Consider the following 12,441-nt stretch of genomic DNA (forward strand, 5'->3'; position numbering starts at 1 on the left):
ACCTCCGTTCTAAGGGTGGTTTTTTTTTTCCAATCTTGCTTCTAAGCTGGGGGGGAAGGAGGGGGAGCATGCACTCACAATTTTGCTGAAGAAGTCCGTCTGAGATTTCCTTCGTCTTGTCGCGTCTCCTCCTGCATTCCTCCAGATGCAATTAAACTGGAAACAGCATTCCATTGCCTTTGAAGTTCCGTACTCCTCTTCTTATCACCAAAAGCTTCTCATTAATTCTTCGCTGATATTTACGCTGTCCCGGTCAGCATTGGGAATGCCGAGACCCACATCACCAGATCTTCCATCACCAGCCCTTCCCCCTTGATAGGGGGAGGGAGCTAGTGAAATATTTTTAAAGTAGAGAGTTGAAATAATGTTAGGGTTCTAAATACCATGCAGAAATAAATCATTGTCCAAGGCAAAACATCCTTTAAGGTGCAATTTATTCCGCAGGCATGTTAGTACTGCTATGGAAATTTCAACTCTGGAAGTACATGCGCTGGGTTCACCCAGTTAAAGTTCATGATCTCTCCCCACACCCACAAATCCATCACATGTTCCAATCATCATCTTCCACGCTGGCATGTACACCCATCTTCTTCCGGCCAGGTGTCGAGATGCGAAGACAAAAGATGACCTTGGCTTCTACAAAAGAATGTCAACAATCCATTCTACAATCCTACTCCTTTCTATTCCCCCCTCCCAACTACTACACTATTGAAACAGCATAGAAAATTCTAAGAAAGTGTGGCAGGCCAAAGATCCAAAAAAGAATATAATTACAGGCCTGACATACTCTATGTTTCCATTTTTTCACGAAAGCAAGAATACTCATGTAATTGTATTTTCCACATTTTGCGCAAGATGCAGATTGCCAAATTAATACAGTACCATGAAGGAAGAGAAGATAATAATGCAATAATATTTTTCATTCTATTTCTTATTCTATTTTGTCACTGATTTGTTTAAAGATTACATTATTAAAATGTATATGCTATCGTAGTTAGCTCATATAGATGGTTCTAAATGTTATAGTCTTAATGCATAATGTTGTAATGACAATCTGGATCTTAAAAGAACGTGGTCACTCTTATCCCTCCTTTTTAAAAATATTAATGAATATTTAATAAATAGTTTTAAAAATTAAAAGTCTAGTTTAATTAAATATTGTAAATACTGGAGAGGAGGGGAAGGGAGGGTACATTCTACTTTTTTCAGTTATTTATGACAGTTTTAATATTTGTTTAGGCAAACAAATTTGAAGATCACAAGATCAAACAATCTGACAAATATAACAATCTATGTCAACCCTAATGAATGGAGAGGGAGGGGAGGGGAAGGCTGGGAATGCTAAGAGGTTAGTCTTAAAGGAGCAATCTGTCTTTCTGCTTTTTATCCTGAATCATTCCCTGCATATTTTCCAAACTAGTTTGTCCTTTTTATACAGAAGCAGCTAAACATTCATCCTACGTATATTATTAGTCCATTTTTGCAATTTATCAAATGCCAATTTAATATTAGTTGAAAAGGGAGAAAGCTTTGAGAATGCATTCAAGTATGCGATAAAAATATTATCCCAGAACATATTACATGCAAATCTGTTCCTGAGCATCTTTACAAATATTTAAGACATAATTTTATTTTATTATAATCATTCTGAAAAAAGCTACATTTGAACAACTTAAAGCAATTTGAATTTAGCCACCTTTTTTGTAATGTTCAATCAAAGAACAAAAGGATAATCTGCTTTCTCTATAGAATCAAGGCAAACAAGAGTCATTTGCTATTTAGCCTAGGAAACTCAATTCACTTGGCCTATCCATCCCAGGCTTCTGTGAATGACTAGGAGTAGCTTCTGCAGTGTGATTTGCTGGCAAAGTGCAGCCCCCTGGATTGCCTCCTCCTCCTCCTCCTCCTCTTAACTGCAGTCACTTCAGAAAAGCTCCTGTAGACTCCTGGCATTATTCAGCAATAAGGTGATGAGTTTACAGCATGAAACAAAAATGTGCCCTTCACAGCTGACTGGCAAGGAATATGTGAGTAAAATTGGGATTGGAAAGATGCCGTTGGACAAATATATACAGCCATCTGGGTTGTTTTCTGTTGCATATTCTAAGATAGTGCCCTGAAGCATCAAAAACCTGGGAATGTATTTCTCAGCCAGTCTAGTATAACTCTGACCCAGGCTGATCTGGCAGTGCAAAATTGCTTAGTAAGCGTTCTTTCTATACTGAGTTAATTCTGCATTGCAAGGTCAGAAGAAATCCTTGCCACATTTTAAGCAAAGCTTGCTGAGCATGTGCCTATGCAAGTGGATCTATAAGCACATGCATTGAGTTATGCATTTGTATGGAATTAATAGTGCTCTTTATTTTCTCCTTTTAAGTTGTACATAAATGCGTGGATGCGTTCTGCGTTCAGTATAATATATTCCTAAATGTGCATGGTTTTGCAGCTTGTGTCTAAAGAGAATTTGCATTGTGATCACAAGGAGCTCATTTGTGGTATATCCAAGACCAAAAAAAAAAAAATCAGATTGGCTTCTGAGACATTGAACTAAGTTTTCTGAAGCCATTTAAGGATCTTATAATAGGTCTGTAGCTTGGTACCAGAACATTTTGTTTGTTTGTTTGGTTGTAGATATTATTCCTGGCATTTGGTTGTAGATATTATTCCTGGCATCTAAATAAATTAAGGAAATGAAATACTGAGATAACCATGCAAATGAAAATAAATCAGTGGATAGTATGTAGTTGGCTGCTGCAGGGTATTGACAATATTATACATAAAAGAAAATTTACATTAGTACAAGAGTACACACATGTTTATGACCAAAGAGGTGACAACATCTGGTTGTCAGGGCCAAAGAATTAAGAAAAAACATGTAGCTACTTTAGAGTAATTTCTTTTATTGTTCTTCACCTATGGACAAATCTTGCCGGATTAAAGCAAATAATAGCATAACTACAGATATACCCTGAGAAAAATAAGGAGGGAGCCGTTTTCACCCTCTTTCTGCTGACTGAGTTACACTGCCTCTTTGCTCTCTGGAAAGCAGCCACTCCTTCCTGGGAATCCAGACTATATTCCAGCACACGGTTGACCTTCTCTGAGTCCAGAAACTAAGCAGAGTCAACCTTACTTAATATTTGGATGAAGAATTCAAGAGAACTTAAGACCAACAGTAGATTAGATTGGGAATTTAAAAAAAAATAGAAGTAAACTGAGAAACCATGCTCATCTTTCTACTAAGACAACAGCATAAGTATGCCCATTAAGTTACCAGGAGTTGAGCTGAATATGAAGGACATTTGCCTTTTATATGTTCATACAGTACCTAAAGTCACAGCATTCCTAAAAGATTCATTTAAAATGATTTAAGGTATCCAGGTTGTCAAAAAACCCAATTGAAGAGCCTATAGGGCAGGGTTCCCAACTGAAGGGCATGTAGTATAATTGTTTAGAGGTGTATAATAGTCCTATAATTTGAGAGGTTTTTCCAAAATAGTTTATGCCAGCCTCCTATTTATTATCTATTACAATGTCAAAATTTTGTAGACCTTGTACCTTAGTCAAACAAGTCTCACTTGCCTCATAGATCCTCTTTGGACCCTATAAGAGTACTTCAGTGCACCAGAATGTATGTCTGTTGGGAATGGTTCAGTAAAGTCTCTTTGATCTATATGCTCCTCTGTTGTTCCCTTTACTGAGACTCTAAGATGATTCTTATCTACCCTATCCTGAAACATTTCCAGGAAGAGAGCACAACTTTAATTTGTCCACCCATTTACAATAATCACAGTAATTGTATTTAGCTGTTTAATGTTTCTGCTAGTTGTGTATGCCAGCCCAAATCCACTGGAGGTGAGTGATCAGTATATTAAAACAGCAACAATAATAAACTGTCCTAAAAAAAAAAAAAGATTAAATGAAGAATAGGAAAGAGACATGGCAAGGCAAAGAATTACATGGCCAGTACGTTTTTAAAAAACCAGGCAAAGCGCTTAATAAGACCTGGAAATGGCTAAGAGCAGAAAAAGAACTGGGAGGGGGGGCTAATTCTAGTTCCATAAGGCAAACCTTAAAAACAAAGCCAGAATTGATGGGAAGGCAGCAGTAGACAACAATCGCTGGCTCTGCCCAGAAGTTGAAAAAACAGTGGACCACCTCGTTAGCTACTGCAAGACGACCACCCAGGTTGACTACAAACAGTGGCATGATAAAGTAGCATCAATGGTGAAATATGATTTAAAAAAATACCCTTTGCCTACAAGCAAGAATTGTTAGGGCCACAAAATAGACAAAATAGTAGAAAATGAAGAAGTTAGTGTGCTGCGGGACTTTAGAATTCAGATGGACAAAAATTTATTTTTATTATTTATTTATTTATTAATTTGACTTCTTAGTCGCCCCCTCTCCCCCAAGGGACTCGGGGCGACGTACACTAGCAGCCACACAACACCTCAGACTTAACAATTGAAAGAAAAAAAAAGTCTGCTTCTCCATGGTGGACCTGCAGTATCTGGAGACAACCAAATAGAATAAGTATAATCTTTATTGTCATTGAACTTAAATACAACGAAATTGGTTAGAAGAGAAAGAACTGGAGAAAATCAGAAAATATATAGACCCTCAAATAGAATGCCTGTGGTAAAGAATAGATCCTTTTGCTAACATCCCAAAACAACTGGAGCACCACTTGAACACCAATGGCATTGACAAAATCGCCATCAATTAATTGAAAAGGGCTGATTTACTTGAAACAACTTACATCCTCTGACAATTTCCTTTAACACCATCAAACATCCCAAGTCCTTGTAGATTTAAAAATGCCAAGTCTAAACAATGGCTGACTATGCAATTAAGCACAGCTTGTATTTAATTTAATCAAATTTCACTTTTGGCATGTTCCTGACATTTACCAATTATTACCCAACTCAAAAACCAAGGGTGTTTTGTCTGAGAAAAGGTTGTGCTTTGCTATTGTAGATCATTGCCAATGAGAACAAACAATATTGGAGTGAATGGCCTATTACTATGAAGTAATATTTCAAAATTGCATATTATTTTGACTGGTGTTTGACATGTTGCTATGCTAATTCTTAAATGCTGTTTCTTTGGCACCTGCTTAATAGTCATTCCCTGCGGGGTGGGGGTGGGGGGAAAATGTATTTCTTGATGGAATATATTTTTGATGTGAAATATTATATTTAGTAACTACTTGAAATAGCGTTTTAGCACCATTAAGTTGTACTGTAATTGTACTGAAAGTGTTTTTATCTTCTGTGAAATCCATGTCTATTGAATCCATGCTATACAAAAGTCTTAGCTAAAAGAGGTTTAGTTGATCAATGTTGAAGAAAGAGGTATTTTACTGAAGTCACAAATGAACTACTTCTGGATTTGAAACAAGCATGGACATCTGCAAAGAGAGGGATGATGTTATCACACAGACACCTTGACATCAATATTTGCACAAGATGTTGGAGTGTAAATTGTGTGTTTTATATAATGACATCCCCCTTGGAGTGGTGCTACAAGCACCTGCTTCATTTTGGCATCATTGTGACTTACTGCAGTCCATTGGAAATAAACATGTGTTTCTATTTTCTTCATGGATTACAGTGTATGAGTTACTTTTTTCTTTTGCTTACTTTTCTAAGTCTATTGCCATTATGCAACTACCTTTGGATATCTACCTGGGTTTTCCATATCAAGGAACTAATGACAGCCCTATCTATTATATAGAGATATGCCTTTAAAAAGAAGCTTTCATAGAGAGGCTAGGCACAATTGGTATATTGCATATGTCAATCATTTAAATAACCACATGCCGACTCTCCTGATTGTATTGAATAAATTTAAGTAGTAGGGGAACATAATAAAAAAATAGAACATAATGCTTAATGAAACTTGAGGACAAGCCTAAAATTATACTTACTTTATGCTAGTCTATGACTGTAATAAAAATTTGATATGATGTTTAGTTTTCTGATAAATGAGGGTGCCAAATACATTCTATCTAAAAAAGATCTTGAGAAATATAATGTGTTCAATGAATTCTTTTCTTCTAATGGCTTAAGCAGAGGATATTTATTCCTGTAGCTCAAAGTGGTTTCCAAACTGTTAGATCTGGGCAACGAGAGAACAGACTGCGGACACGAAGTGACTTATCAGCTCTTTATTAGTAGTAGTAGTGATCCAGCTTGCTCTGTGCCCGGAGGGTTCCCCTTTTATAGTACTCGGGTACGCCTCTCGACCAATCAGAGCGATACCTGTTTCCCGCTGTAGCAGCGGACCAGAGAGGAGACTTTCTCCGATATATGTTAATATCTAACACCCCTCCCCTCCTAGACGGAACGTTGCGGTTAGTAACATAGTCTTTTAGGTATGTTGGAGTTTGCCTTACTCGGGAGGAAGGTCGTAGTTCGGGTTGGTTAGAAGTGGTTGCAGGATCGGATGCTTTTTCTGTTTCTCGTTCGGGTGGTTTCGTGCCTTCGTTGCTAGGGCGTTCCGGAGTCTGCTCGGTTACGTTGCTTGGGGGTTGCTCTGCTTCGTGCTCGATTTCTTGTTCAGACCTGGGCTTGCAGGTGTCGTAGTTCTCTGTATTGGGGCTCTCGAGTGGCTGACTTTGCGTTGGTAGGTCGCTCTCTTCCTCGGTTCGAAGGTCTGAGTGTGCTAGGCGACCGCGAAGTTGATCGATGTGCCTTTTCCAGTTCCGCCCATCTTCCAGTTCCAACAGATACGATCGCGGACCCGTGATGCCAATGACCTTTGCCGGCATCCACAATGTTCCCCCTGCATAGTTGTGGGCGTATACTGAATCCCCTATGCTAAAGGTCCGAATTTTGCTTGTGGAGTCTGGGGGTGCTGTGGCAGAGTAATTTGTGTGAAGACGGTCCAGGTGAGACCGTAGACGGCGGCCCATGAGTAGTTCAGCGGGGCTCCTACCCGTCGTTGCGCTTGGGGTAATATGCTGAATTAGGAGGTAATGGTCAATGCGTGTTTGCCAATCACCTGGACCCATCCTAGCGAGGGCCTCTTTTGCGAATCGCACCATCCTCTCCGCCTGTCCATTTGACGCCGGATGGAATGGCGCGACGAGGGCGTGCCGAATTCCCTGACCTGCTAGATATGTTTCAAATTGCATGGCCGTGAACTGGGGCCCGTTATCAGAGACCAGGAGGTCAGGCAGGCCATGAGTGGCGAAAAGTCGCCGTAGAAACTTAATGACTGCCTCTGCCGTGGTTGAAGTCATTAGGACTACTTCTAGCCATTTCGAGTATGCATCCACAACTATAAGGAAAGTCTGACCTTGGAATGGCCCTGCGAAGTCGATGTGTATTCGCGACCAGGGTGCTTTAGGCTTCTCCCATTCTGTGGCGGGCGCTTCCGGGGGTGCTGGTCTCGATTCCTGGCATGGGTCGCAAGTGGCCACCCATTCCTCTATTTCTTTGTCCATGTTTGGCCACCAAACGTAACTTCTTGCTAACGCCTTCATCCTAACAATCCCCGGATGACCCACATGTAAAGCATCTAATACATTCCTACGTAAAGCATACGGAATAACAACTCGATCCCCCCACAATAAGCAACCTTGTAACACTGATAGTTCGTCCCGTTTTGACCAAAACACTTTGAATTCCGGGCCCACGTTTCCCTTCGGCCACCCCCTCCAAACCCAAGTTTGAACTTGCTTTATTAACATGTCTTTAGAAGAAAACCTTGCAACATCGTAGGAAGAAACCGGTCCTGAGTCCAAACAATCAATAAGCAGCACCGGTACTTCGGGAGTGGGGTCTGGCAAAAGGTCCGGTAGTGGGCAACGGCTGAGTGCGTCTGCGTGTCCTAGAGTGGAACCCGGTCGATGAATTAATTTGTATGAGTACGCAGCCAGGAAAACAGTCCACCTGGTCATGCGTGGAGAAAGGGAGACTGGAGTGGGGTGGTTTCCCGCCAAAAGTCCCAACAGCGGTTTGTGATCTGTAATCAGTTCAAAATTGCGGCCGTAGAGGTATTCGTGGAAACGTTTTACTCCAGCTACAGCAGCTAGCGCTTCCCTGTCCATCTGGCTGTAATTCCTCTCGGCCGATGAAAGAGTCCTGGAGTAGAAGGCGATGGGTGCTTCTTTTCCGTCGGGCATCCGGTGGCTGAGGACTGCGCCGACTCCAAAAGGTGATGCGTCGCAGGTCAATACCAGCGGTAGTGTCTGGCTGTATTGGACTAACAGTGAGTCGGTGGTGAGCAGGCGCTTTACTCCGGCAAAAGCTGCTGCTTCGGATCGTCCCCATTTCCATGGTGTGTTCCTCTGGAGTAGACGGTGTAGTGGCTCAGCAACGGTCGCCTTCTGTCTCAGAAAAACGCTGTAGAAGTTAAGTAGTCCGAGGAAGGCCTGCAACTCGGTCTGATTTCGTGGTGTGGGGGCGTCCTGGATCGCCTTAATTTTCTTTGAAGTGGGGTGTATTCCCTGACCATCGATTCTATAACCCAGGAATTCTACGCTAGACACGTTAATTTGGCATTTTTCCTTTTTGAGGCGGAGACCCTTTTCTCTGATTCTGGCCAAAACAGTTCTGACTCTTTTATTTAATTGCTCCTCGTTTGCAGCGGACACCAAGATGTCGTCAAAATAGGGGACGACTCCCGGTATCCCTTGCAAAAGTCGTTCCATGACGCTCTGGAACAATCCTGGAGCAATACTCACACCGAATTGTAGCCGGTTGCATTTGAATGCTCCTCTATGCGTCACTATAGTTTGGGCCTCCGCTGTGGCGCTATCAACGGGCAGCTGCTGGTAAGCTTGTGCCATGTCTAATTTTGCAAATACCTTTCCTGGCCCCAACGAGTGCAATAAGTGCTGTACTACAGGCACAGGATATGCGCTTTGTTGTAGCGCGACATTAATTGTGCATTTATAGTCCGCGCAGATGCAGACTGATCCGTCTGGTTTGACTGGGGTCACGATGGGCGTTTCCCAGCGCGCGTGATCCACCGGCTCAAGGATTCCTTGCTCCACTAACTTATCTATTTCCTTATCTATCTTTGGGCGGAGTGCAAAAGGCACTCGTCTCGGTTTAAGTCGGATTGGTGCCACTTTGGGGTCTAAATTGAATGAAATCGGTTTACCCACATACTTACCAAGACCGGGGCTGAACACATCCTCGAACTCCTTAAAAATCTGCTCAGCGCTGCTGTTTTCCACGGCGTTGATTCCGGTGACTTCTAGCCCCAAGGATTCAAACCAATCCAGTCCTAGGAGGTTTTGTAATGGTGCGCTGGCGATGGTCACGGGCAGCTGGGCTACGATGTCCTTGAAACGGATCTGGAACGTGCCTTGGCCTACGATGGGGACTCGGTTCCCCTGGTAGTCTCGTAGCAGGATGTCTGGAACGCGTAGCTGGCTCTTTTTGAGGCTAGGGATAGCCTGTTTCATGGATGCCCATGAAATGATCGTCAGGGACGATCCTGTGTCAACTTCCAGCTCGCAAGGTGAGCCCTCCAAGAGGACTGTGACTTTCAGCTTTTTAGGCCGCTTGGTGCGGACCTGGCTTATTGTGGTGAGATATGTTCGCAATTCCTCTCTCTGGGTCAACTCTATCTCATCATCTGTATCCTGAAAATACTCTCGTTGAGCGTCTTGATAGAACGCTCTCTCAGCTCTTTGTGTGTAGTCTCTCTGGGAATACGCTCGCTCAGCTCCTTGTGTGTAATCTCTCTGGGGATACGTTCGCTCAGCTCTTTGGGAATTTTCTCTCTGGGTAAACACTTGTGGATTTCTCTCTGGGCGCCCTTTTTGATTTCGCCAAGCCCCTGGGTTGGGCTTCTGTTGGCGGTACATGGGTGGTTGCCTTGAGGCAGGGGCTCCGCTCCGGCACACTCGTGCGATGTGCCCCAGTTTGTCGCAGTGCGAACAAACAACGTTCCTGAACCGACAGGTAGACCGGGGGTGATTCCCTCCGCAGCTTGCGCAGGGCGGCAAACGGGATCCGGGTCTCCCCCCAGGTCTCACGTGACTGCTCCGCATCAGGTGACTTTCCTCGAGCTCGGGATCCCCGAAATCTGGAATGGTGTCCTCGTAGTGGACTCTGGTGTGTCTTGGCGCTGGCTGGCCTGTGTTGAATCCGCGTTGAATGGTCTCCGCTGATCTGTCTGCTGCTTCTGAAGCTCTTGCCTCGTCGAGTACAATCTGTAGGCTTAAATTGGTTTTGGCTAACAGCCGTTTTTGTAGGGAAATGTCTTTCAGCCCGCTAACGAGTCGATCCATAATCTGCTCATCCAGGTCTCGGAATCCACAATGTGTGGCTGCTTTTCGTAGGGCTGCAACGTACTGGTTGATAGATTCTTCCGCCTTCTGGTTCCTCGTGTTGAATGCTTGGCGGCAAACATGGTGGGAAGGTTTTGGCGCGTAATGAGTCTGTAGAGCCTGTTGCAACGCCGCCCATGATACTGCCTGTATCGGAGTAGGCGCGGTGAGGTCTCTGGCCGTGTTGAAGACTTCTTTTCCGCAGTAGCCGAGGAAGATGTTTTTCTTCCGGGCGTCGGTGATCCCCGTGTATTCGTTCGCTTCGAGAAAACACTCGAAACGAATCATGAAGGCTTCCCATTCGTCGTTCTCTGGGTCGAATGGAACGGGGGGAGTGTGCATCGCCATCTTCTCTCGCTTGAATTTGCCGCGCTGTGGTGACCTGAGATGGCTGCCGGAATTTCTGCCGAATTCCTAGGCTGGATCAAATCCGGAGATTCTGGAGGTAGCGTTCTTCGTCCTATCTGCCTCTCGATCCCACCTTCGTCGCCAATGTTAGATCTGGGCAACGAGAGAACAGACTGCGGACACGAAGTGACTTATCAGCTCTTTATTAGTAGTAGTAGTGATCCAGCTTGCTCTGTGGCCGGAGGGTTCCCCTTTTATAGTACTCGGGTACGCCTCTCGACCAATCAGAGCGATACCTGTTTCCCGCTGTAGCAGCGGACCAGAGAGGAGACTTTCTCCGATATAGGTTAATATCTAACACAAACCTACAGTATTTATGTGCCCCAAATATTTGGAGTAACTTTTCAAGTTGACAAGCTTTCCTAATCAGAACATTAAGAATCATTAATACATTTCCTGACACCACATGGCAATCTTTTTGGTGTAATTTGGCAGTTTATTCACAGATATTGATCAGCTAGATAAGAATATACTGTAGAGTAGAATGAGGTCATATAAAATAGTTGCCTTAGTACCACCACTGGGTCATTTATTAGTATGCTAATGAATATGTCGCTTCAGTTTCAACTTTTTTCTTCCACAAATTAATCATCTATTTTTAAAACACACACATGATGACTTTGAAGCTAGTAATTATTGTACTTTTATGACACTATGACTCTTTCTGGTCTTAGAGTCACTGACTACCCATTCAACCTAAATACAAACAGTATTAGTGACATATGTATGTTGTTGTTATTCAGAGTCATGGGGGCACAGTGGTTAGAATGCAGTACTGCAGGCTATTTCTGCTGACTGCCAGCTGACTGCAATTTGGCAGTTCGAATCTCACCAGGTTCAAGGTTGACTCAGCCTTCCAACTGTCTGAGGTTTGTAAAATGAGAACCCAGATTGTTGGGGGCAATATGCTGACTCTGTAAAAACGCTGAGAGAGGGCTGTAAAGCACTGTGAAGTGGTATATACAGTACGTCTAAAGTGCTATTGCTATTGTAGTTTTCTCTAGCAGAGTCAGTTTGATCTAATGGTTAAGAATTAGAAGCCAGGAGTCTGTAAGTGGTAGTTCACCCTTGGGCAAAGAAGCCATCATGTGTCCAGTACTCTTGCAAGAAGGTGCTGGCAAATTACTTCCACAAATATGGCCAAAACTGCAGAGATTTATCCATATAATAACTAGGGTCAAGGTTGACCTGAGAGAACATTAAAATACAGTATTCTCTTAACACAAAAAAATATGGCAAATATATCCCAAATTCTCAAGTAAAAAGATGAGGTCTTCGTGAGAGGCTTCAATCAGGGGGCCTTAAAAAAATGAAAGAAACGTGTCTTTTTGGTGTTTTATGAAATCTAGGCAGAATACAGCATTTGCAGTCCATGAAGTCTGAGATGGTAGTTTCAAGAATTTGTCTTCCAAATGTATTTGAACAACTTTGATGATTGATCTAACAAATGTAGCCATGGCTGGGCCTGGTCTGCGAATACCAATGGAGCTGAACAAGATCCACCATGATGAAGGCTACCCTCTTGACCCTGAGAGCTACTATGATATCACCATGGTTTCCAACTTCAGAAGAAGCACCAGTCCTTCCAGTAGAAGCAAGCGCAGGGCTCACTTCTCTCCCAGCATAAATGAAAAGGCAAGTTTAAGAAAAAGGAAGAGCTAGATGATGGTTTGTTTTAGGGCTGACCTACTATGGGTTGGAAATTATAAACTTAGATCTGAAAAGGATGGGAAAGGAAA

The 12,441-nt window shown here is 42.9% G+C and overlaps 1 protein-coding gene across 1 annotated transcript in view; it reads left to right on the forward strand.

Annotated features, from left to right (window-relative positions):
* The first annotated feature begins 1,945 nt into the window (after positions 1-1,945).
* TRPM2 (transient receptor potential cation channel subfamily M member 2) overlaps positions 1,946-12,441 on the forward strand; it is a 52,121-nt gene continuing 41,625 nt past the window's right edge. The window contains exons 1-2 of the mRNA XM_081954276.1: positions 1,946-2,027; positions 12,052-12,341. Coding sequence (XP_081810402.1) covers positions 12,134-12,341 — 208 coding nt within the window. The 5' untranslated portion in view covers positions 1,946-2,027; positions 12,052-12,133. The remainder of the gene's footprint in view (positions 2,028-12,051; positions 12,342-12,441) is intronic.

The sequence above is a fragment of the Natrix helvetica genome (assembly GCF_964273705.1).
Source record: "Natrix helvetica genome assembly, chromosome: 5".
Lineage (NCBI taxonomy): Eukaryota > Metazoa > Chordata > Lepidosauria > Squamata > Natricidae > Natrix > Natrix helvetica.